The sequence below is a fragment of the Condylura cristata genome, unplaced genomic scaffold (assembly GCF_000260355.1).
Source record: "Condylura cristata isolate star-nosed mole 26May11 unplaced genomic scaffold, ConCri1.0 scaffold00001, whole genome shotgun sequence".
In the NCBI taxonomy this organism is placed as follows: Eukaryota; Metazoa; Chordata; class Mammalia; order Eulipotyphla; family Talpidae; genus Condylura; species Condylura cristata.
Genome location: NW_004567102.1, coordinates 76,481,334 through 76,506,477, shown reverse-complemented (window position 1 = coordinate 76,506,477; position 25,144 = coordinate 76,481,334). Strand labels below are relative to the sequence as shown.

Genomic DNA, 25,144 nt, shown 5'->3' with positions numbered 1-25,144 from the left:
ATCAATAATACATTTTTACTTGAACCTTAAAATTATAAACATTTTGGGCCCTCCCTGGTGGCACAGCAGGTTAAAGCACAGCACTAAGAAGCTAAAGCCACTTCAACATGAGTTAAATCCCCACCCGGAGGTGACTACATGGTGTGGCAGACCTCTCCTGACCCGCCCGCTGCTCCCCTCAAAAGTGTACTTCTTCAGTCAGCCTGTTCTGCTCCCCACTCTGTATGCATAAATAAATAATCTTTTAAAAAAAAATTATAAATATTTCATTGTGCTATTTCAAAAAGAACTGCAACAAAATTGTTAAAACATAGTGTGGGTATCATGAACCCAGGACTCAAGCCAGATCCACCGAGGCTCCAGAATAACTCAACTTGAGTTGGGCAGATGTAGATTCTTGTGCAGAACCAATTCTCAGAGAGTAGAAGTGCTGCGAGGAGTTGCTAAACTTTAGATGTTTGAATCAAATTCCCGCCAATGGAGAAATGAAGACTTTAATTCGAATTAGCTTCTCACAATCTACTGAGCCTCCCTCCTTTTCACCCTTGAGTCTTCCTTCCTCAATGTAAATATGCCCCTTTCCCTGTGCAGACCCACTTAGTATCCTATAATTGGTATAAAGATTATTTTAAGCTAAAGACATCTGAGTTTTAATAGATGCAGAAAGTTTTTATAGCCTCCTTTAGCTGACAAAAAGCAGCAACTTCTGGGAAATGAGGCTAAGTCCCCTCTCCCGGGGAGATAGAAGGCATTGCATGGCCATGAAGACAGAAAAGCCACACTTCTATGTTCAGCAAACATTCACACAAACTTCCATATTGGATGTTTGTTCTCTTAAAGTGATGACATTTATTTTCTGAAAGAAACCTACCTGTTCTCACAGGAACCTTTCCCTCCCAATTCTCTGCCCTTACTAGGTTACTTATAAAAATGCCAAATTCTAACTATTCCAGAGAGTAACCTCACTGTGTGAGCATTCCATGCATATGTAAACACTTTCTTTCCTCTTGCTAATTTGCCTTTTGACAGTTTAATTCACATGTCTCCTGAGCTTAATCTGAGAGGATAGAAGAAAAGGTTTTTTTCTCCCTGACATTTCTTTCCTGCATATCTAGGTTCCCACTTCCCTTTGTGTCTTTCTCTTGTCATTTCTTTCTTTAAAAAAAAAAAAAGCTTTATTTATTTAAAATGCAAGAGCTGGGGTACAGGCCAGAGGTGCTGGGATTCACCAGAGACAGAGTGGGGAGCAGAACAGGAGGATCCACTGAAATGCACTGCTGAAGGGAGCAGCCAACAGGACAGAAAAGGTCTGCTGGGTCATGTGGGTCAGCTCCCTGGAGGGGGATCGAACTAGACTGCAAATAGCTTCAGCGCTGCGTTTTAACCCCTTGAACACCAGTCAGACTCCTCTCTTGCCATTTCAATGGGAGTCCCTCTCTCAGCTTTCATCAATTACTCAGTAAATTTTGATAGGGCTTGAACAATTTTCCCTCATGATGTTGATTCTTCTGTAAATTCCAAAATGACTTCATAATTTGAAATCCTCTGGGAATATGATGAGGGGATCACAGAACAATGTAGTGATTAAATGTGTTCCTGTGAGGGGTACGAAGGGGTAAACAGTTCTTAACCTCAATGTGTCAGTGACCTTATAGTTAAGAAAAGTTTACTGTCTTTTTTCTAGGTCAGAATAGAGTAATAACATTTAATAGTACTCAAAAGGCTTCTTGGCTGACACTCAGTTCTTACAAAACTGTTTAGTAAGCTAAGTGAAATGGCAAGTGCACGGGAGAGAGGAGCATGGAATAGTCACATAATCAAACGTAGGAGAAACTTTTTTTTTCATTTATGTAATAGATCAAGAAGTGGACCTAGGTGCTGGGAAAGGACATGATCACTGTTACACAGACTCAGGCAAAAGACCCCCCCCCCCAACACATCAGTTCCTGTGAAGAATACTTGACATTTCACTAGGAATGGGACAGGTGGAGCAATGCTGGAGGATGAGGAGCAGGCCTTTGGTGGTGGACATGGCTGTTAGCCGTGAAGCTGTCTTGAGATTGACACAGTACCTAAAACAATTTACCTTCATTGAAAAAACAAGTCCTGGAATATCCAAAATCTCAACCAAATAGCACCTCTACAATGTGAAGCTGTGTCTCAGTACAGTTGGAAAACTCTGACTTCTTTACCTGTTTCTATTTCCACTTTCTATTCTACTCCTGAACACTAAAGCAAGCCATATTATCCTTTGACCATCTAGGTAGTTGCAAAGTCACAAGCAAGCATGAAATTTTTTGACTTAAATTCTCAGTTTATAGTGAGTTCAGGAGCTTGACAGGCAGAGTTTGGAGCTTCCACCCCCTCGTACTGAATGGGACTGGCTTTTACCAGCACCCCAAGAAATATAAACACCCTTCCAAGTTTCAAAAGACATCACCAAGCAGTCTTCTGAGATATGAAGTAAAACAAGAAAGTAAATAATAAACAAATGACATCTTTAAAGTTTGCTAAGCAAGCCACCTCTTTCCTACCATCAATGTAAATTAAGGAGGATTAGCTGAAACGATTCTATTATTTATATTAATTCATCTCAGTTCTTGCCTATCAAGATTCAGTTGCTCTCCCAAGTCCTCCCTTTGAGCAACTTCACCCGAAGGGCAATACTGATGTCCAAAGACAGATGACCCATTGAGATGGACCAAATTAACACTCAAGAAGCAAACTGATGTGAGAACTGCCAAGTTCAATTCTGTACTCTAAATTCCCAATTATGGCACTTTGGCAAATGACCCCTTGGTGATATGCCACCAAGCTGGCAGGCAGTGGACCGAGAGTTCAACGAGAACACGAGAACACGTGCTGGCAAATAGCTCCTTTTAGTGAAACCCCTACTTGGAGCTGAGGGAACAGGCACATTTGGTAAACAGATGGAGAGGGAAAGGCATCTCCCTTTGTGAATTCAATACCAGTTGATTCATTAGGCAGAACTGCCAATGCTGAAAATAAACACAGCCTCTGGTTACAAAAGTATACCGGCAGCTTACCAAACAACAGTGAGAAAGGAAAAAAAAAGTACATGCAGTAGGCTGTTGGGTTTTCTTTCTTTTTTGTTTTAAGTCAGAGTTTGGGGGGGAAGGGAGGAGTGTGGTGTGTGGAAGTTTTAAAGCAAAATCCACAATCAATCCAAAGGGCCAAAGTGTTTGAACAGCTGCGGATTACTAAACTCAAGTAGAAAAACGTTCACTGATTTCCAGGCTAGGTAACCACAACAGAAAAGGGGAGCATTTCCCCCAAAAGAACAACAGCTCTGGTTGTGGCCAAATCTCAAATATAAAAGATGAATGAGTAGTTTTGAACAGTCTGAAAAACTAGAAAGTATGCTGTAATTTTGTCGCTAAGTAGAATAGACAGAGCAGTCTGTGCAAAATGAAAATGAAAAACCTAACAAAGCAGCAATTAAGAGTTGAGTCTAAAATGTCTGAGGCAAAATACAATGAGACATGCAACCAGGTGTCCCGTTCCACCAGTTTTGTTTGTTTAGGGAAAAACTGTGCAGGTCTTTGATGTGAGCAAAAATTTAGTGGGTGTCACACCTGTGTGGTTTAAATTGTCTTTGAGCTATTTTAAACTCTGCAAACTGAAGAAAACTGATACTAATGTAAATGTTTTTGCCCACAAAATGCAAATTCTGTCCACTGGAATGCAACTGATTATTGTCTGTGGATAATAACCAGTTTGTCAGCTTTGTAACTAAGGGTTAATTCATTTCAGCCTCCGCCATCTGACTGCAAAGACATAGTGCTTTGTCTTCTCCTTGGAGTTTTTTGTAACTTCTTACCAGTAGTCCCCTTAGTAATTAGTGAGATAAATGAAATCTAGTGCCTGCTTTTTATATTGGTATGTAAATTAAGATTTTAACAGTTTTATTTAAAACACTTTTATTTTTATTTTATAATTGAGATGCAAGTTGACATGTCACTGTAAGTGTAAGGCATACAGGTGCTGACCTGGTATATTTCCATGTTGTAACTTGATTATTAAGTAGTATTAGCTGACACTTCCATCAGATTTCATAGTTATTTTGGGGGGATGAGAACATTTAAGCTTTGGTCTCTTAGCAACTTCGAAATGCACAATACAGTATTGTCTACTATAGTCACACTGCTGTGCATTAGCACTCCACTACCTATTTCGAGAAGTTACCTGTGAACACCTGGGGCAATCCTGGCTTACACCTGCTGTTGTCTAATTACTAAAGGTCACTCTTTACTCTTAAGCATCCTCATTGAGATAATGAAGTCCAATATTTTATGGACTTCAATAAAGTATTAAACCAGTAAGATTGATAAGTAGCTTCTTCTATTATTCACAAGGTATTCTCATAAGTCAGAGAATAAAACACAAATAAGACTGTACACCAATAATAGAAATAAAGAGTCTATGAATTACATAGGAGACTATAATTGAGTTCTACCCACGAAACAATAAACCAACAAAAATATACATGTATTTTGAAAGGTTATAAAGGTACTGATTTCTGGGTAAACAACTGTTCTAGGCGAGATACTTTCTAAATCCAATTATCCTCATCAGAATGGTACTTTTTTTTTCTACAAAATCTTAAGAGAGGTTGAAAGGTTAAACAATCTGTCCAAAAATTGACACTTAGCCAAATATACTTGTTAGGATAAGTAATATCCAACTGTATATATGCTTAAAACTGGATTTTGTGATATTTATCAATCAATTTCAATTACAATCATAAAGCCATGTGAGAGAAAAAATGTGTAGTGAATGAACTAATTTAAAATACAAGTGTGGGGGGAGGGGCCTCCCTGATGGTGCAATAGTTAAGGATGCAGCACTGCAAGCTAGCAGCAGCCACCTCAGTGCAAGTTAGATTCCCGCCCCAGAGGTGACACACATGGTGCAGCAGACCTCTCCTGTCTCATCCGCTGCTCCCCTCAGCTCCCCTCTGGGATGAAGATGCCCACATCAATCTGCCTGTCTGCTCTCCAGTCTGTCTCTGGTGAATCCTCTCACCACTCCTGCACCTCCGGCTTGTACCCCAGTTCTGTATGCATAAATAATAAATAAGTCTTTAAAAAAATACAAGTGTAGGGAAAATATGTATATTGCTTTGGGAGAAGACAATAGCAAAAAGAGAACTATTACTTTTTTTCTGTGCATAGTGAAAGATAACATACTAGGATGTGATGCATAATATACACTAGAATCATACCTAGAACTCGGATGTCCAATTAGTACATGTACTCTTCTAGCACTATGTGTACACAAGCTACATTAACACTATGCACTAGGTGCTGTCGCCTCATGGGGTGACAATACTGGGGAGCAGGACAGGGTGAGGGAGAGAGACTCCGAGCCCGTGTGGAGCAATGAGGTACCTGGAGGGGCCTGACGGAGGTGAGGCGCTCCACGGGGAGTCTCGTATTTGTTGGAATCAGGTACAAGGAGGGGCAAGTACTAGGGAGTGCACCCGCTTGGGTGAAGCGAGCTGGACGGTGTGACCAGGGGCTATTGCTAGGGGACTCCTGCTAGTTGGTAGTTCATTGTGTCTATTGTAATACCTGCCTGCTGGTTCAGTAGATACTGGTTTCCCACTTTGCTCCTCATACCCAAAATTTTGGCCTGGCCAGAGGCCCCCTGTGTGACACTATCTCACTGACAAGCAGGAACTCTGGGCACCAAGACAGTATCTCTGAGAATAAAGAGAGCTGTAGATCCCCAGGGTGCCAATATTCTCCCCCTTTCGGAGTTGAAGCAAACTTGCCCAAAGGGCATGTAGACATCTTGTTCAAGGTCATAAAGTTTCTAAGTAGTAGAAAAGGAATTTGAACCTAGCTGGACTGATTTCAACCCTGAGTCCTTACTATGAAAGTATACTTGCATGATTGAGATTTTCAAGTTCTTCTGATGAATCTGTCTAAATTTGAGTCCATGGTCCATCATTATAATCATTACCAACAACCTCATCTCCCTTGCTTCTATTTCACTCCTGGCAAAACCCGAGTTGGGATCAGCTCAATCACTTGCCTTCTCTGGCCTTGAGCAGCTGTGCATGAATGCAGCTGGGGAAAATCACTTAACAGACATACTGATTTTACTTTAAATATTTGACTTTAAGCCTCAAATGTCCAACTGCTGGCAACAGCACTACATTTCCTAATGATCTGGCTTTCCCAGATCCCAAGGCAACAATTTACAACCACCTTCTCTTTCCCCCAAATCCAAGTAAATGTCCCTCCCTGTCTTAGTATTATTTAACTTATATCACATATCCTGATCAAGGAAAATGAGAGAAGGCAGGCCAGCTGGAGGAAGCCTCTCAGAGATTGTGTTATCTTTCACTATGCACTGTGCCATTGTTCAGGATTTATTTTGCTCTGGAATGAGCTTGTTGTGACCTTTACAGGTAAAAAGCTTTATGTTAATTCATTTTGTTATTGAGCTGTATCTATCTTAGTTTAGTCTTTTCTGTTCAGCTGGACATTACTGCTTCTCCTCTCTGTCCTATTCAGGGAAGGAGTTTTTCACCTACATCACTTAAGCTGAGTCCACAATTTCAAGAAATGAAATATTAATTCTGAGTTTTGCCAAGGCAAGTATATGCAGCTTCTGCAATGGGACTGCAGGACTGCTGAATGAAACACCACTTGCTCCTGGATTTCAAGTGCAACTATAAACTTCTCAACAGCCTTTCATGCACGAGGGCAACAGAAGGTGCCCTCAGAAGTGAGAAGGGGGTCTGAAGAAGCACTGCGGTATGTTCTGTCATAGACACAGAGCAGAAAAGGAGAGGAGAAAGATGAAGAATAGAGTGGGAAATATTTTGACTGAGAGCTACTCACAAAGGGAGTCAGAACAAGGCAGAGAACGCATTACAGATCAGTTTGGGAAAGTCACCTTAGAGCAACAAATGTAAAGATATGAGTTTCAATTTAAGATATTAACCTAGAGACATACACACCACATGGACTCCTACAGCTCAATCTATACTATCATTTCTAGAAACAACTGAGGCATAGAATCACTTCAGTACACTTGAGTATTTTCAGAAAGAATTATCTAGGGAGAAAGACACACATTTATGGAGCCATCAAGGTAAGTCTAGACTAACTTATCAAGTGAAAGTAATTCATCCTTCCATATGCCTTTCAATGTTCTTGATATATTCTGACATTAGAGTATGTAAAGTTATACACTTAAAAATTGAACACATGTAATATTCTACCTGAACATTACTTTCTTATACAAATGAGCACCTTCTGGCACACTCCAGGAAACTGGCTGCATGGCAACCCTGCTAAATTTGTTCTTAACATTTTTCTTCTACTTACGTGTGCAGTCATGCAAAGGGAAGCATATATTAAAAGTCTTTCCATTCATCATTTATTTGCTTATTAATTTATTGGGAAATTAAATTTTGTTTTCATAACAATTCCTCATGTGGAAATACTGGCTTGTAGAACGTGACCTCCAGAGATTGATGTTTCTTCATTATGAGCAAATAAACTGTTCCCTTACATGAGAGCAGTAGTGAAGGAATCTGGTTAAAGGAAGATTTCTAAAAATAAGAGAATTCATTCTATACATATGGGCAGATTTTGAAAAATTTGAAAGTTCTAAAGACACTGACACTAAAATCATATTTATTTTAGAAAATTCAATCTCCTGTTAGTGCTGTCAAAGATATTTTAGGATGCTACATTGCTATCATTGAAAACAGTGGTCATTAGACCTCCTCTGTTGGAGCAGCAGGTTAAAGTACAGCACTAAGAAGCGAAAGCCACTTCCGCTTGAGTTCCATCCCCGACCCCAGAGGTGACCCACATGGCACAGTAGCCCTCTTCTGACCGGCCTGCTGCTGCTCTCAGCAGTGTACTTTTTTTTTTTATTTTTACAAATTTTTGTGCATTTTCCATCTCAGTTGCAGTCCCCTTGGGTTTCCCATCACCAAATTCAGCAGTGTACTTTATCAACCTGCCTGTTCTGCTCCCCACTCTGTCTCTGGTGAATCCTCTCGCTGCCCTGCACCTCTGGCCTGTACCCCAGTTCTGTATGCATAAATAAATAGTGGTCACCTAGGTGTCTACCCAAAAGACAAAAAAACACTGATTCAAAAAGATACCTGCACCCCCATGTTTATTGCTGGTTTATTCACAATTGGAAAGACATGAAAACCACCCAAATGCCCAAAAGTGGATGACTGGATTAAAAAGATCTGGTACATATACACAATGGAATATTAATCAGCAACCAAAAAAAAAGAAATGCATGTCTTTTGCAGCAACATGGATGGAATTTGGAAAGATCATGCTTAGTGAAATAAGCCAGAAAGAAAAGGAAAAATACCAGATGTTTTCTCTCATAGCAGGAATATAATGGAACAGGCGAGGAAATAATCATAATGATGAACAGCTATCTACCAGAGACATTTTGTGGGGGTGGAGTGGGGAATGGGATCAAAAACAGTGGGGGGAGGGAAATGCACTGGAATATGGTGATGGCACGTGGGTGATTTGGTGATGGGAAACCCAAGGGGACTGCAACTGAGATGGAAAAATGCACAAAAATAGGTAAAAATAAACTATAATAATAATAAAAAAAAGAAAGCAAAAAAAAATAGTGGTCATCATTATAGTATGTATATTTTGAAGTATTGGTTATAGTAGCTGACTCAATGAAATGTGAGATAAACTAGCACTTATTCTATTACTCTACCATACAAGAACTCATTCATAGACTAAGCATGGATATAATTTTGCAAGTACTATAAACATTTTAACATGCTTGATTAGAGACACTGTGACTTGGAGCCTTTCCTTCTTACTCAAATAGAAATAAGCCTAGACATACAAAAATTCCTTTTAATAAAATACTAAAATTAAGGATGATTAAATGCCAAATGAGATGGACACCATTTGCATAAACACAATAAAGCCCGAGATTTCATAGTTTCTTTACCTCTTGAAAACAAAAACTTGCCTTACTCGATCCAACTTACATTTTAAAAAATAAGAGATACAAAAGTCTAGGTCAATATAGTGAATCAATAAATTTCAGCTGATTTTCATGGACATCTGAATTTTGCACAGTACATGTCTCTGCTGAAATGCAGATTTGCAGGGCTGCTTTCTTTCTCGGGGTCCTTAGGGGCTGCCTATGCTCCAGGCATATGCCCCCTTCCTTCATCTTCATGGAAACTAACACAGTCCCATGTGGGGTCAGAATGTGGGCATGTCTGCTCAGTGCAGTACGCCAGGCTTAGAGCTAAGCCTGCAGTGTTCAAATCAAGTAATGTTCACAGAGCAAATGAAAATTCTCTAATACTATGGCCATAACAATAATAAACAACACTACTGGGAAGAGGAATACACATAAAAAGGAACAAAGGCTTTAAACTTTGATCAGGTTACCAAGTCTCTCAATAAAAACATCAAATTTTCCAGCCTCTAACTTACTTCGAATCAATTTTGCACAAGTTAAACACCGATTACTTTGCTACTTTATCCTCTCAAATCAGTCACAACTCAGCACACTGTAGATTGTACACTGATAAAACGCATTAAGTTCTCTTAAGACAATATAACATATATTACTTACTACATTTGCTATGGGAATTTTCTTTACCCTGAGGACAGTAGTTAGATTACAACAAAATTTTCAGGAGGAAATACTCTCTCACAAACATTGAGTTCACACACACCTTGTTCACCAAGAGGGATACTGCCAGTGAGCATGGATAGTGGAGATCCACATGCTATTTTAGAAAGGATCAAATGGAGATATAGCCCAAATAGCTGCACCCAGTTCACACAGCTAACCCAAGATAAAGCCTTCTCCCGACACTAGGTGTGCACTGTTCTTGAATCGGGACTGTACCCACCTGACACATAAATAGAATCAACTACAGTTCTTACCATGTTATCACCTTGTAAACCAACACCTTTAGCAATTCGCACCTCAATGATGACAATGTTTAATTTTATCATTCCATCCTATAATGACACGGAGACTAATTCAAGATCACACTATGCTCAGATCAGTGTAAGTCAAAAGATTTATAAATATACTTCACCGGGAGACACAGCTTACAAATAGGAGGTGCTAGCTGGTTGGCAACATGATGCAGGACTTTGAGCTAAATGAATGTCGCAGATAATTTTCACAAGCCAAAGAAAATCTTGAAAGCATTTAACTTTTCCCTGATAGAACACTTTCTTCTTGGTAGATTGAGAATTGGGTAAGTAGTTTCTAAATGGATTTTCTGGGAGAAAAAAAAGGGGTTTAGAATCTATGCCTTAGCGAGACACCATTTCCTCAAGAGCATTTAGAAATTTTGTCCTTTTGCCCAGGCATTTTAATCTCTGATTATATATATATATATACATATACCAGCTCAACAAAGCTATAGACGTAGGTAATAAATTACAACTATCACTCTGGGTTTTAAACTAATTTCTTTCAAATATTAAATTTATGCAGTTTCCTTTGGATAATAGGACTGAATTCCTTTATTAAAAGTTATGGGGGAAAACCTCAAGTTATCAACATAACTTTATTTTCTTGATATCATAGAGGAGAATTAAAATCAACTTACTTGATGTAATAGGGAACTTTATTATGTGAAATGGATCTTTGCCAAGGCAGCTGGACCGAAGCTGAGGAAACAAAAGGCGGTTATTGGGAACACTGCTAACGCCACGGCCTCAGGCCTTACGGCACAGCAAGCGAAACACTTCAGAGCCAATTCCAAGTTCTGGCTTTTGAGCTGGATTCCTATAATTATGAAATCTGCTAGGCCAAACAAAGCATGGCTTTAAAGAATCATGTGAAACAAGAAACAACACAGGACCATTTCTAATGTCAACTCTACTAATTGAAACTACTGATAAAAAAAAGCTTTAAAATCAAATCTTACAGTTCATAGTCACCATAATTTAAAACTTAGTGTTATCTGAAAACTGTACTCTGTAGATTTTCAATTAAGCTAAAATAAAACTTAAGTTTACCTGGTATATGCAGACTATTAAGTAGATTTCTCAAAACCACATATTTCATGTCAGTAATAACATTTTTTACTTTGCTTCATATTCACAGGAATAACTATTTCACACAAATGACTTTCAGAAAAACTCAATTAACTGAAGTTAAAAAGAGGGGAATTAAAACAAACATGGGCAAAAATTTGTAAAGAACCAAGGCAATTATCTGGACAGAAGAATGCCAAATGCTTTCATATAAAATAAGTAAAAAATATTTTCTTGCTTTTACACTAGGGGATCACTGTGATTGAGATTTTATGTTTTGTTTATATGGAACTTATTTTTAACTATTCCAGTTATCCTTTATTTATAAAAGTATATTATTGCTACATTAAACCAATTACTTTAACTCTTACTTAAGAAGAGTATATAGATGAATCTAGAGCTATTAAGTAATTTTGCTAAGGGAACTAAAAACAAATTCAAATAAAACTATACAGTTGTCCCCAATGATTTTTCTTCTTAATTTCTGGTTATATTCCAAATATATAGCATTCTGAAGTAGAGCATTTTCAAATACATCTATTTATGTTAGTAAGGAACCAGTATGGTTCATGTAAAATAAAGTTCATACAACAGATGAGGAGTTAAATACTCAAAGGTGAACTTAAATTCTCCTATGAATTGAAGCCTGAGTGCTGGAGGCACAGAGCCGGAGGTGATGGACTTCTTGAAATTGTGAAAGAAAAAAAAAAAAAAGCCTAATCTTGAGTTAAGGTAAAAAAGATTACTATCCTTGACAGAAGATTAGAGAAAATATAACTACAATCAGCCATGGGAAGGCATGGTATTAGTACAGTTTTAAACTACTTTTCTGTAATGATAGATACAAAGGAGTTATCATGATTGGGAAACATGCTTTACCTTAAGTTTTAAACTTCACTCAAATGGAATTAAACGTTTTTACATCTTTGGCAAATTAAAAGGAAAGGATCTATGGATTTGTGACAAAGATTGAGTTATTTGCTTAAGAATTTGGTGTATTTTCATTTAATTTTCCAAGCAATCAGAGGAAATAGGTGTTACTACAGTATTTTTAAAATAAATAATTTTTTTAGTGATCCACAGTTGCGGTAAAAAATAGAATTACTATTTTAAACTTAATGTGGGTGCCTGGGAATCCTACAGTCTATCATTTCCTCAGCTGTATGAACTCAGTTTATTCAATATCTCATGAATAGTCCTTAAAATTAAAATGGTCAGATGGAGTATATCATATAAAAATCTAAATTAGGTTTGGCTCAACTGCAGTGTGTGGTCAAAATAAAAGCTATGTATGATCACAGAGCATCTAAAACCAAAATTGTTTTAGTCAATGATGTGTGAGAAATAACTTTTTTTTTGTCAGTGCATTAAAACTAATAATCACTTTTAAGGAGAAAAATTAACTTAAAATCTTTGAATACAAAAATGACTTATTGTACAAAAATTCATAGTTGTTGCCTATGATACAGTAATGATAACATACTGCATTATTTATCAAGACAGATGACTTAGTGAAACACCCTACCTCAAGGGATTCACTTTTTGCTTTATTTCAAAGATCTGTCATTGTGACCAGATAATTACCAATAATGTGATAACCAATAAATAATATTGCCATTAATGTCAATACCCCCTTTCCTACTTTTCTTCTAATATAGACATATTGATAACAAAGAAGATGACATCTTGAGTGATTTAATATGCTGTTTCATCCAGCTAATGAGATAAGTCTAGTGTATTGGTACTTACTAGAAAGAAAATGCTGAGAGGATGGTCCAAAGTCTCGATGGGCTTCCTGAAGCTGTTTAAGGCGATCGTCCACAGACACCTGTACATATACACACAAGACAGTCATTTGATGTCACAGCAAGCCTAACAATATCTTGCTGCCAAAAAGTCTCCTAAACAATTTATATTATGAACTCATCGAATTCTCACAGCAACCACATCAGATAAGCCTTATTTAGCATTACCACCATTTTGTGGATGAGCGTCTTGAGACAAAAAGGGTCAAGGAATATAGAGTACATGTGGCTGAGCTGCTGCCAGAATCTATGCCTAGACCACTCCTCTTGTTGCCACAAAAGCTGTAAAGAACAGAAGTCAAAACCCGAAGTCTTGACCTGAAGTCAAAATGCGGGCTTCGGGCCAACGGCTGCTCATCTCTCATTTGAAAGGAAGGAGGGACACTATACTACAGAGAACAAATGAAAATTAGTGTAAAAGATATCAAAGAAAAAAAATTAATAGATTGATGAAGACATATAAATGAACAGACAGATGAAAGACATATGAGTATGGAATGTCTTAATTTCCTTGAAGTTATGAACAGTCATCTCAATTTGGGGATAGTCAAGAGTATGCCATCAGGTTGACAACATTCTCTACATGCAATTCTACAATTAGCTGTCTGTAATAATATAACAGTGCAAAATGTCATTACACTGAGAAGCTAACTGCAAATCAGTAACAACTGAACGTGGTCTCCTGACATCTCCATTTGCTTCCCCAGTCTTGGTCTATGCAGTGTTAGTCTGCAGTTCCACTTAGCTCGCCAACCTTATTTCCACTGCCTTTTAATGAAATGTGTGCATCTCCGGCTCACTGGGCAGCTCCAGTTTCTCCTGGTTAGCTGTTTAAATTGCATTAGCAAGTGCTTCATTTGTTAAAGCCAAAAAGCATTCAAACGCAACACTCCAGTTCAGGATGACAAAAGAAGATGCCCCTCGTGAAATTTACCAATGTTGTAACCACCACAGATATACCCCCCCACGGCCCTCCGCCAGTGATTCAACCAGCAACTGACACATGAATTGTAGCAGTTACCAGGCTCTGGAATAAGGATGATAGACTACACATGTTCTCCCAAGCATAACTTTGTCCCTGACTGCTAATCTTTGAAGATGGCAATAACATAAATAGGACAGGAAGTAAATCAAGGAAGGACAGAGGGATAAGTACAGAAATATGAATTGAAGAAATGGAGCAGAAGAAAGAGCAAAGGACAAACATTGTCTTCCAGTCACTAGAAAAGCACATATGAGTTCAATAGAGTGTGATTCCTAATCCCAGGTCACACTCTCTTCAAGACAGAAGAGACTGTCTGGCACAATGCACTTATTTCCTACCTCAATTTCATGAAGAAAAGATGAACCATCTTTGTGTTTTAATGTCTGAATTAATTTAGGAAGCCTATTTGCCATAAAATACTATAATTTTAAAATGAAGTGACTTTATGTGCGACCCCAAATTGTATATTTATTAAACATGACATTTCAGGCACAAAATATAGGCAATCACTGATAAGAATCATTTTTTTCTATCATCCAATCAAATTACCCTGCTGGCTTTCAGGACTACTAATACTTCTAGGCATTGACCACTGAATGTGACAAGTTCCTGAAAGACTGTTTGACAATTATTCATGCCTAGTGTTTTCCAATGCTGACATCCAATCATGCTTCACAGGATTCTTCTGGGTTTGGCTTTAATAACTCTGAGACCAAAAAATAAGATCTAGTCATTAAAACAATGGCCTTAGGGGAGCTGGATCTAAGAGCTAAAGGTAAACCCCACAATTGTGTAAATGCAGTTTTTGGGGGGTGGAATGAACAGGATACTTAAGTTGTAAGCAATTGGAAGAAGGATGCAAATGTTCTTAAGTTTCCTAAGCAAATAAACACATAATTAAAGGGAGAAAAATTACTCCTTGTGAAACACTATTGGAAAAACATCTCTGTGACCTAGGAGAGGTGTCATTGCTATGATTTATTTGATCTCTGGTAGTTCTCTACAAACATCATATGAACAGTCCAGCAAAAAAGTACATTAAAATCCCTTTGGGGCCCTCCCTGGTGGCGCAGCAGGTTAAAGCACAGCATTAAGAAGCTAAAGCCACTGCAGCATGAGTTCAATCCCCGCCTGCCCGGGAGGTGACCACATGGCGTGGCAGACCTCTCCTGACCCGCCCGCTGCTCCCCTCAGCAGTGTACTTCGTCGATCTGCCTGTTCTGCTCCCCACTCTGTCCCTGGTGAATCCTCTCACCCTCCGCATCTCTGGCCTGTACCCCAGTTCTGTATGAGTAAATAAATAAATCTTTAAAAAAAAATCCCTTTAGTGATGGGAAACCCAAAGGGATTGCAACTGAGATGGAAAAATGCACAAAAATATGTAAAAATAAACTAATATTAAAAAAATCTCTATTCATAAATCAAAGTAACCCTTGGATTTGAGATGCAAAAGGCAAAATCTTGATGATGTCATATGCTATACATTCATCATTAAACACAGTCAATAAAGAGAAAATGGTGAGTGGTAGAACAGTGGGAGGAGTTTAAAGACCTTCTGAAGTATCAACCTCTCCCATGAAGAGGAATAAGCGCTACCTGCAAGAGTTTCCATCGCATATTGAGGTCATCCAGCTGGCGAGACATCTTCAGAGATGGGTGCAGGTCAAGTGGAGACAGCTGGCTGGATAAATCATTCACTGTTTTCACTTTTAAGTTGATTGGTGCAATTTCTTCTCTAAATGCCTAAAAGAAGGTACAAAAATGATGTCATCAGAGAAGAACAAAAGCTAATATTTTGAACTTGCCTTCAAAGAAAATGTCCATGTCAACTGAGAGCCCAGCGAGGACAGTGCCTCCTTAAGAACAGACTTGACTTCTGTCTTTAGTGACCAAGCTCGACAGCCCAAGACTCATCCTTTATAACCCTGAGAATCTAAGTAGGTGCATGAAAAGAAAAATTATATGGCAAACTTATTTAGATGATATATATTTCCTTCAAATTTTGCAATAGAATTAATTCAGTCTGGAAAATGTTGGTCATCATTATCCATTTTAGTCTTTTCAAATCTTGATTCTATCTTTAATTTTCGTTCATATTTTCCTTTCTCCAGATGACTGCCTTCAGATGAATATTTATTCACCTGGTGCAATAACTCGAATAAGTTTCCATTTAAAATTAAGTTAGAATTTTTAGGCCAGTAAAAACAATTTTCCTTACCACAAAACCCATGTCTATTACATGGTGCAGGGGTAAGGTCTGTCACTTTCAAAATCATCTATGATCACTGTCTATGGTGACAGGTGGGCAGGAAGGAGGGTCTAGAAAAAAAGGAAATGAATGGACAGAATACTATTCCTGCTGACAAGTCATAAGGGGGTTGGGAGTGTGGGGAAATGGATGTGAAGGGAAGGAAATAAAAACAAAAAAAATCAGCTTGAGCCAAAAACAGCAACATGTCTCACAGGAGCAGTCATTACAGTGAAAACACTGTTTGCTCCATTCTCCATGTAATTCTACCTGCACATTGATCCATGTTCCATGTTTCAAAGTCTTTGCCTAGATCCCAGGGATACTTTGAGTTAACTCAGGCATCCCACCTGTTCGTCTCACTTCAGGGACCATTTCCTGGAGGCCGTTCCCACAGTGGACTTAGTCGGAGACCACTGTGTGCCACCCCGCATTCACTTTGCCATTGCCAGTTCAATCAGGACTTTCTATCAGCCCTGGTCTGGACTCACTCATCATAATTTACAGTAGGGCCCATTTTAATTGGTGCCATACAAACCAGTTGTGATAGGTTGCAAACATCATGGCTTATCAGAGTGTGGGATTTTATGCAAGTATATTCTGGCTGCTGCATACAAACTTAGGAACAGATGCTTCCCAGTATTCAGCACAAAGTTGGCAATACAACAGGACAGATTTCTATTAATAAAGCCCCGAGGATTATATTTGAGCCCAGGTTAAGACAATATACAACTGGGAACAGAACTGGTGAGCTGGAAGAGAATATGTACTTAGTTCTTTGGTATGTCAAAATTAGAGTTACTTGTATAATAAACTGAATTGACAGGTATTAGGTTTTGTGAGCATACTATTAGATCAATTCTCAGGTTTTATCATTTCTAGAATCCCCATCCCTTAAGATAGTCAGCATATATGTATGAGCCCCCTTTCTTTCCCTTTTCCATCACAGCAAATTTACTAAGTGAAATAACATATCAAAGTAATTTTAAAAGTACGACATTTTATTAAAATACTGCTTCTTCCTTATGTTTCTCATAGAAAGCTCCTTCAATGGTATGGTGAAGGGTAATAGGAACTTTCAGCAATGAATTTAGTGTAGTATGTTGATTCTCAATGAAGAACAAATGAAATGTATATAATGTCAACATACAGTGTTACTTCAATAAAAATATTTTTAATCAAAAGCATCTTGAACCTTCTCTCTTTCTTCTAAAACTTTTCTATTCTATACAACTGTCCCTTAAATAACATATATAGGCTAAACATAATCACTATGGTAGATAAACATCAAAAGTGTATTAAGAAAATAACTTTTTAAAAGAAAATGAATTTTAGGTCATTCAAAACATATGAATGAGTGTTTCAATATTCCCAAAGTCACACAAAGCAGTTCAAAGTTTTGAATCAGAAGACTAGGTCTAGAGCCCAGAGTCAAAGTGAAAAATCTGGACACTGGAGGAAACAGTGTGTATGTGATTGAAGTGGTGAACATGGAAGCCAAAATGCACGACTAAGAAATTCTTCCAGGACCCAGAAAACATCATTTCAAAGTCGGAGAGAGAAAGGGACACTTACAAAGACATGCAAATCACCACACAAGGGAAAGCAAAGAGGTTTATAGTTACAACCACTCTTTCTCCATGGCTGTAGATGGTCAGTCTTCATGATTGACAGATTGTGTACATACAGAGAGATGAACAAACACAACTTAATGGGAAAACCACTTAGATGACAGCACAGGTATGACAGTCTGTATTTAATAATTAAGATGGAAGCAAGGGGCCAAGAAAAGTGTGAGTTAGTTTGGGCAAAAAGGAACTGTTCAGCTTGGACTCTGAAGCACTCTGGTTTTCTTATTTCAGGATGAGAATAATTACAGATCTTGAATTCAAGGTGTCATCAGTTGTGATTTATCACTATACATTAATATTCTTTCCTCAGGGATCTAGAGGACTTGAGTGTGTTAATCAGCTTTTAAAATCAACAACTTTGCAAAAAAAAAAATCAACAACTTTGCATTCAGGAAGTCTGAAAGATTAAAGATGAAATACTAGAAAAAGTTCTCAGATTTATATAATTTAAATAACTAGTTTTATTTCAAAAGATGCTACAGGCTTTTTCTTTTTTAATTATAATGTTCAGACAGTTTTTTTAATCTTCTAGAACAAGAAGGGAGTTTTATTTTTTCCTCTGTAACAATAACATTTTCCTCTTACAAGCAACAGGTGCAAGCATTAAAAGAGCTTTGATGAATATGACTTTTGGACTTTGCTTTTGTTTTTGTGAACAGGTGTTTTATGGCAACAAAGGATCTTTCTATTAATAAAGTTTCTTTTGTTTTCTAGGAGCTTCCAAATTAAGGGACTTGAAATGAAGCACGTTTTAAAATGGCTTCAGATCTGTCTTGTGTTCTAGGATAAAGGGTCAATTTATCATCTTTTGCTGCACTTTGCTATGGGAGAATAAAAATCTATGTAATCTTCCTTGCTATAAAAACAGAAACATCTGCTGGTATTAAAGGTGATGACTGGCAGCCTGTTGGCAGATGTGAGTCCCAAACCTTTCTCTGCCAGAAGGTGTGTATTTTGCAAATAAGGATGATTAAGGGTAATTTTAGGGAATTAAAATTATTTGATTATGCTCAACAATTTTGTTTTCCAGTTGCTTTGACATATTTAATAACATTTATCAATAATCTGTACTTATTTTCACTCGCCTGTAGCATCAATAGAATTGGGGTATACTTCAGAGGGACAAATAAAAAAAAAATCTCAGACTTGGAACACATTTTATTTGATTTAATGAGGCTTGGGTTTTCATTTTCTTTTTTCCTACTAAGATGTTAAAATATTTTTTGTATTATTTTTGACGGTTATTTTTTTTCTCTTAAATAATAATTGTGTTTTTCCTAGATTTCCATTTGAGCAAGATCTGAACAAAAGGATTTGCATTGAAAGGTGGGCAATCTCTTTAATCAACTAGGATTAACAATTCCCTAGCTGTTAGGCCTTTATTAACCCCAGATACAACTTTTCATTTCCTCCCAGCACTATTAATCCTGTATTAAAAATCTGATACTTTTGCATACAAATAGGCAAATTCTTGCTCCAACAAAGAGGCACTTTTTGCATTCCAAAAGAACAGACTGTCTTGCAGACTACTGACTTAAAGATGATCAATTTTTAAGAACCATCTTTTAAAGTACAAGAAGTATTCAACCTAGGCTACAGGGCTATATTTTCAGTTGGTTATTTTAAACTCAGAGCATCATTGAAATGGTTTCAGGACACCAGCTCTAAGAAAAAGTTTTATTTTATTCATAGGCTTGCTGGAAAGTTGTGTATATTTAAAATCAAATGGCAGATACCAATAACTTGTAATACAATCAACTCTTTAAGCTTATGACTTAATATTCATTTTTTTAAACTTTGAATACAGATAGTTGGTGAAGGTTGTCCTTAGTTATGTTGGTGTGTAGATTTCTGCAATGAAAGAGAAGAGCAAGAGAGAAATCTCAAGAAAACTTTCCTGCTATTCACTGTGAGGGCTTGAGCAGAACCTGCGGCTTAATTATTTGTAAATTGGGCATAGTAAAAATAATTCTCAACCCTCCCTGGTGGCACAATTGGGTTGAAGCGCAGCACAGCAACTGCAGCCACATCTTCAGTGTGAGTTTGATCTCCAGCCCAGAGGGTGGTTCACCTGGTGCAGCAGACCTCTCCTGAAACTCCTGCTGCTCCCTCCCACTGCTCCCCTCAGCAGTGTACTTCCTCAGCCTGTTCTGTTCCCCACTCTGTCTCTGGTGAAGCCTCTCACAGCTCTTACATCTCTGGCCTGCACCCCAGTTCTATATGCATACATAAGTAAATAAATATTAAAAAAATTATTCTCTTGTTAGGTTGGTGCAGAGATTAACAGAGAAGTTCATGTGAACTGGCTAAGAATGATTGTTAGTTATTATTACTCTGATATCTACACAGACATAAATTTATATACATGATTTGCCTAAATATTTGTAGTCTTATTAGTCTTTTCTTCTTTTTCTGTTCAGTCACATGCATACAAAGGGGGAATATTTTCATGCACAAAACAACTGTCCTTTGTAATTGAAAACCTATTAATGACAGATACTGTCTGATTTTTTTTCCATAGGTTTTTCTTTGATTTAATTCATGACTACCTAGTATTTAGCTTACCATGTTAAAACAAAACTTGTCATGCAATAAACTTTTTATTTGTGTCTATTTCCAGCCCCCTGGATATGTTGTAGAATGTGGGAATTAAAAGTGAGTATCCTACCTGAGCAATTCCTGACTACAAGCAGAATTTCTAGATAAATTAATGTTTTGTTAATATACTCCAATAATGGAATGAAAGTGTGGTGAGATTTCCCAGTAAAATGGTGTGGTTTTCATCAAATCTCTGCATCCAATTATCAATTTACAGAAAATACAGTCTAGTAAAACTGCCAAACTATGCCAGGTGGATGTCATTCCATCCAGGCTGTGAGAAACGCTACAAAACAAAGAATGTAGTGTGTTCAACAAAAATATCTCAAAGAAAACAAACACAGGGTAGAGGGAAAAAATCTGGAAATTAAGAGAAACTTTAAAATATTTCAAAAGCAAATAAAACAAACCTATACTGTTTAGGGACTCAATTACATGAAAAATTATGAAGAAAAATAACATCAAATTATTGTAAAAGTGATAGTCATCCTTTTCCAAAGGAAGAAATTCTGATGCTAAAATTTGGAAAAATTCTGCATTTGATTTGGGTGGGATAGTAAGGAGTTGGCAATTTATACATGCGGCTCTCTGTATTTATGTTATAGTTTACCATAAATCACACACATCATGAAAGACTTGTCAAATTCACAGCATATACAACACCAAGGATGAACCTGAAAGTAATCTGTGAACTCTGAGTACCAATACCGTATGAATGCAGCTTCATCGATTGCAACACGGTACCACCGTGGGGAGGGATGCTTAACATGGAGTTGCTACGCTGTGCAAGGACACAAGCCCTATGGGACATTTCTTTCCCTTCTTTTCAGTTTTCCCTTCTTTCCCTTCCCTTAAAGTTTCTCTAGAAAGTAGTCGATTAAAAAAGAGGCTAAAAAGTAGGAGGTGATCCCATAAATGAAATAAAAATGGAAATAGCATATAGAAGAAGACAAAGAAAGATGTTAAAACCACCTCAGAGACTTTCTCTAAGGCAGTGATGCTGACCGTGGTTTTCTCAATGTGATCCTGCAGCGCGTCAATGAGCAAATCCCCCACAGGCTTCCACCCGTTCCGCACAGCCTCTGCTTCCTTCAGGTCAGCGTCCAGGTCGTCCATGGCACCCTGAAGGTCTCTGAGCTTCTCCAGAGCCTTGTCCACTTGCTTTTGCCAGTTGCTAGTAACAGCATTAAGACTTTCCCACTTCTCTTTGACTTCAGAAGACTGTTTGCGCATGGCTTTGGCAATCTTTTGGGCTCTCTCCTCAGGAGTCAACTCTGTGATTTAAATAAAAGGCATATTTGGTTGAGGCCTAGCCAACTGTAGTCTTTTTCTTTTATTTATAATTTCTTTACTTGCATTAAATTTTACATCAGATGTAGCCCCCACAGAATTCCCACCACCAACTCACTCGTGCACCAGCACCTCAATCTCTTGTGCGCCTCCTGCAGGTATTTTTGTATCTTCTCCCTCCCTTCTTTGCAAAATGACTCTGAATTATAGCTATCTTCATTGTTTAGTTTTGATGTATTTTTTTTTTAATAGATGTTATTTTTTCCTTTAATTCCTTATTTGGTTCCTCTATATTCTTCCTATAAGTGAAACCATTTTCTTTTTTCCTTCTGACTTATTTCACTGAGCATAATAATTTAGTGAATTAATTCAAAAGGACACATGCACCCCCATGTTTACTGCAGCACTATTTATAATAGGTAAGACTTGGAAACAACCCAAATGCCCAAAAACAGATACCTGGATCAGGAAGATGTGGTATATATCCACAGTGGAATACTATTAAGCAATCAAAAGTGATACACTAGCTAATGCTATTCAAGGCAACTCTACAATCTTATTCGCCAACTAAGAATACCACTGTTCAACAGGTTGCTACCCCAGAAGCTAACCAGAGTAAAAAATATTTCCCCAACTTCCTTCCCAATTCTCTGCTACTTTTTAAAATTAGAAAATAGTTCTTCAGCATTAATAAGTGACCCAGTAGTTTGGGTGACTTGTGAATTTTAATGTATGGGTAAATCTTGATATAAATCAAGGAAAATGAAGAAATAAAATAATTTTTCTTTAATATAAATTTAGTTTTGTAAAATCCAGAGACAGTTTTTCACTTACTGTGCTCAAGAGAAATGGAGAACAATTAGGATAAACAGCTTTAAGGTGTGAGAAAAAAAAAAAGATTAATTTACTGTGTTCCTTAAAAAGAAAACTAACAAGCTGAAGATAAATACTATAGCTTAGATACGTCATCATTTCTGAACCTGGAAGTTCATTGCTAAGATGGTATATTTTCTGCTGCATGTCCTCAAACACTTCTGCAGGAAGACAGCAGGGTTGTTCAAGGACTATCCTCCAGAGAGAGTGAGGGGGCTTCCAGAATGACTGGTATATCGTCCAAGTTTCAACTGGAAAGGACAGGCTAAACATAAGGTCTGCCACAAGACAGAGTTAATGAGAGACAGTAACTGTCTAGAAGATAAAATAAGGATATGGACAGAACATTAATCCAATGTGAACCAAGGATGAGAAATGCAGACTGGAGAAGCAGCAATCCAGGACAATGGTCTTGACAGACAGAAAGTGGACAATGCCCAAGCAGGCTAGATGGATCTCCAGCTCAACAGTGTTGGCTCTCAGTACTAAGGACCCCGCATTTCCTATCCATTTGGCTTGAAGACAGTGCATGTGACAGAGCATGGAAACAGAAAGGCAGTAAAGAAACATCAATCAAGGTAAACGGTAGTTAAAATAGAAATGCATGTTCTTCCCTGTGATGGCATCTCCATATTTTAGTATCAATCCCACTAGCAACACTCACTTCACCTCAAATCAAACATATATAAAGGTTATGAAATAAGCTCATTGAACTTTCTGGAAAGATGAATTTCATGATAAATGATCTGTGTCAAGATCTCCTAAATAGTAACTTCCACACACAACATACATTTATCTCACTATCTGTCTTTATTTAACTATTCTTGAAGAGTCATCTTGAACAGCAGAACAGTTATTTTTGTCTATCTGAATTTCCAGGATATTCTAGACATCAATGTTTAGACTTAAAGGCAGTTATATATATATAAAACCCTCTGAGAAACAAGTGGACTGTGAAGAGGTTGGCAAACAGAACTCTCATTTGGACTGTTGAAGGGTGTAGAGAGACTTGGATGATCCCTTGGCAACTGAATAAATTACATCTGTTACTCTAGAGAGACACAGTAAAAGATACACTAGTAAAAGATAAATAAGGAAAATAAGTTAATTAGTGACCCAGCTTCAAGGACTGTGATAGATGGGTCACTTCAGGACAAGTCAGGAAAAGCATGCAAGAAGCCCAGAGAGAAAGTCTGGGACACAGTCAGGCCTCCCAAATCCTGAGATGCAACCTGACTTCATCTAAACAAAGTGGGAAAGACAGACTTTATTTAAACCCTTATGCCTTCCAGATATTACATAGTGAATAGAAAAAATTCTACAGATAGTTTATATAAACATAAAATGTCATGTGTGAGATGAAAAAAAAATCATTCTTAATAGCCTGAGGAGAAAAGCAATTGTGCTTATTTATGTTGGCAATACCTATTTGTTTATGAATCACCTGGACTTTTTTAAAGCTATATTTGAAGCAATCATATTTCACTGATCTACAGAAAAAAGTACAGTAAACCAATTTCAGAACAGACAACTTCATTGTGACGTTTCTCTAGGACAGTGTAAAGCCAGGTCCTGAGTCAGTCGCTAAATAACATGCATGGAGGCACACAGGTCTTGTCCTGGGACCACAATGACCCTGGCAGCAGGTCTCCCTCTTCACTTAACATAAACCCTTTGATGGAGCAGTCCTTTCATAGGATTTCCTACATAATTCCCACTCAAGGAGCTATTAAGGAGAACAGCTCCACACTCAGCAACTCACCACCTGCCCTCCAGAAAGAAACATTACCAATCAAAGTGGGGGAAAGAGCTCCTACTACATCATCTCACGTTCACACAGACTTTTAAACCAAGCACAGGGTGCTCTGCACCATGAGTGTTTGTGGAACAGGTAATAAGAAGCAACAAGAGATATCTACTTGTGAAAATCTGGGGTAAGAAAACAGGAAAACAAGTTCCAATAACAGAAAAGATCAAAAGAAGAGAAAATAATTACATTAAAAATCCTTTCCTTATGTCAAGGATAAATTTTGCTCTGAATCTGCTGACTGGATGTTTTGTAAATTCTAAGATCCTCTTCCTAGGAAGGCAGAATCTTCTAGGCTAATGAAATTACTCTAAAGAATTGCTGAACCCCAGGGACCAACCCCAAAACATGAAGGTTCTGATTTTGCTGGTCAAGGGATTCTGCCAGTGGGGATGTCTTCAAGCTCCTCAGGTGACCACAGTGCACTGGGGGGTTGAGGAGTGGGAACACGATCACCTTCCTATTGCCCTACACAGTGATTATTTCAGGTCCCTGCTGCTGAGGCTCAGAGTATTTCCACTGTGGTGGGTTGCTCACTCCCACACAGAGAGGAACCACTAAGTACTGAAGGCCAGAGAGCAAACTAAGCTGAGTGATAAGAGGGTAATTGAGTTTGCATTTGAAAAGGGAGTAAGAGGCTAATTGGAGAAGACAGGAAAACAGCAGGCTAAATCCAAATATATCTAGGGACAATCCTCTGGCCAGAACTCTTTCCTACTCCCTGCTTTGAGAGAGAGAGAGAGAGAGAGAGAGAAAGAGGAAATTTTCTGGGTTAGTTCTTTTTCACTTTCCTCTCCCTTCAGACTTTCCCATTTAACTAAGGGGGGAAATACACACACACACACACACA

The 25,144-nt window shown here is 37.9% G+C and overlaps 1 protein-coding gene across 1 annotated transcript in view; it reads right to left on the bottom strand.

The window, feature by feature from the left end:
- LOC105853295 (utrophin-like) overlaps positions 1 to 25,144 on the bottom strand; it is a 183,028-nt gene that overhangs the window by 36,847 nt on the left and 121,037 nt on the right. The window contains exons 5-8 of the mRNA XM_012721274.1: positions 21,330 to 21,598; positions 15,444 to 15,590; positions 12,807 to 12,885; positions 10,628 to 10,688 (exon numbers count right to left, since the gene is read on the bottom strand). Coding sequence (XP_012576728.1) covers positions 10,628 to 10,688; positions 12,807 to 12,885; positions 15,444 to 15,590; positions 21,330 to 21,598 — 556 coding nt within the window. The remainder of the gene's footprint in view (positions 1 to 10,627; positions 10,689 to 12,806; positions 12,886 to 15,443; positions 15,591 to 21,329; positions 21,599 to 25,144) is intronic.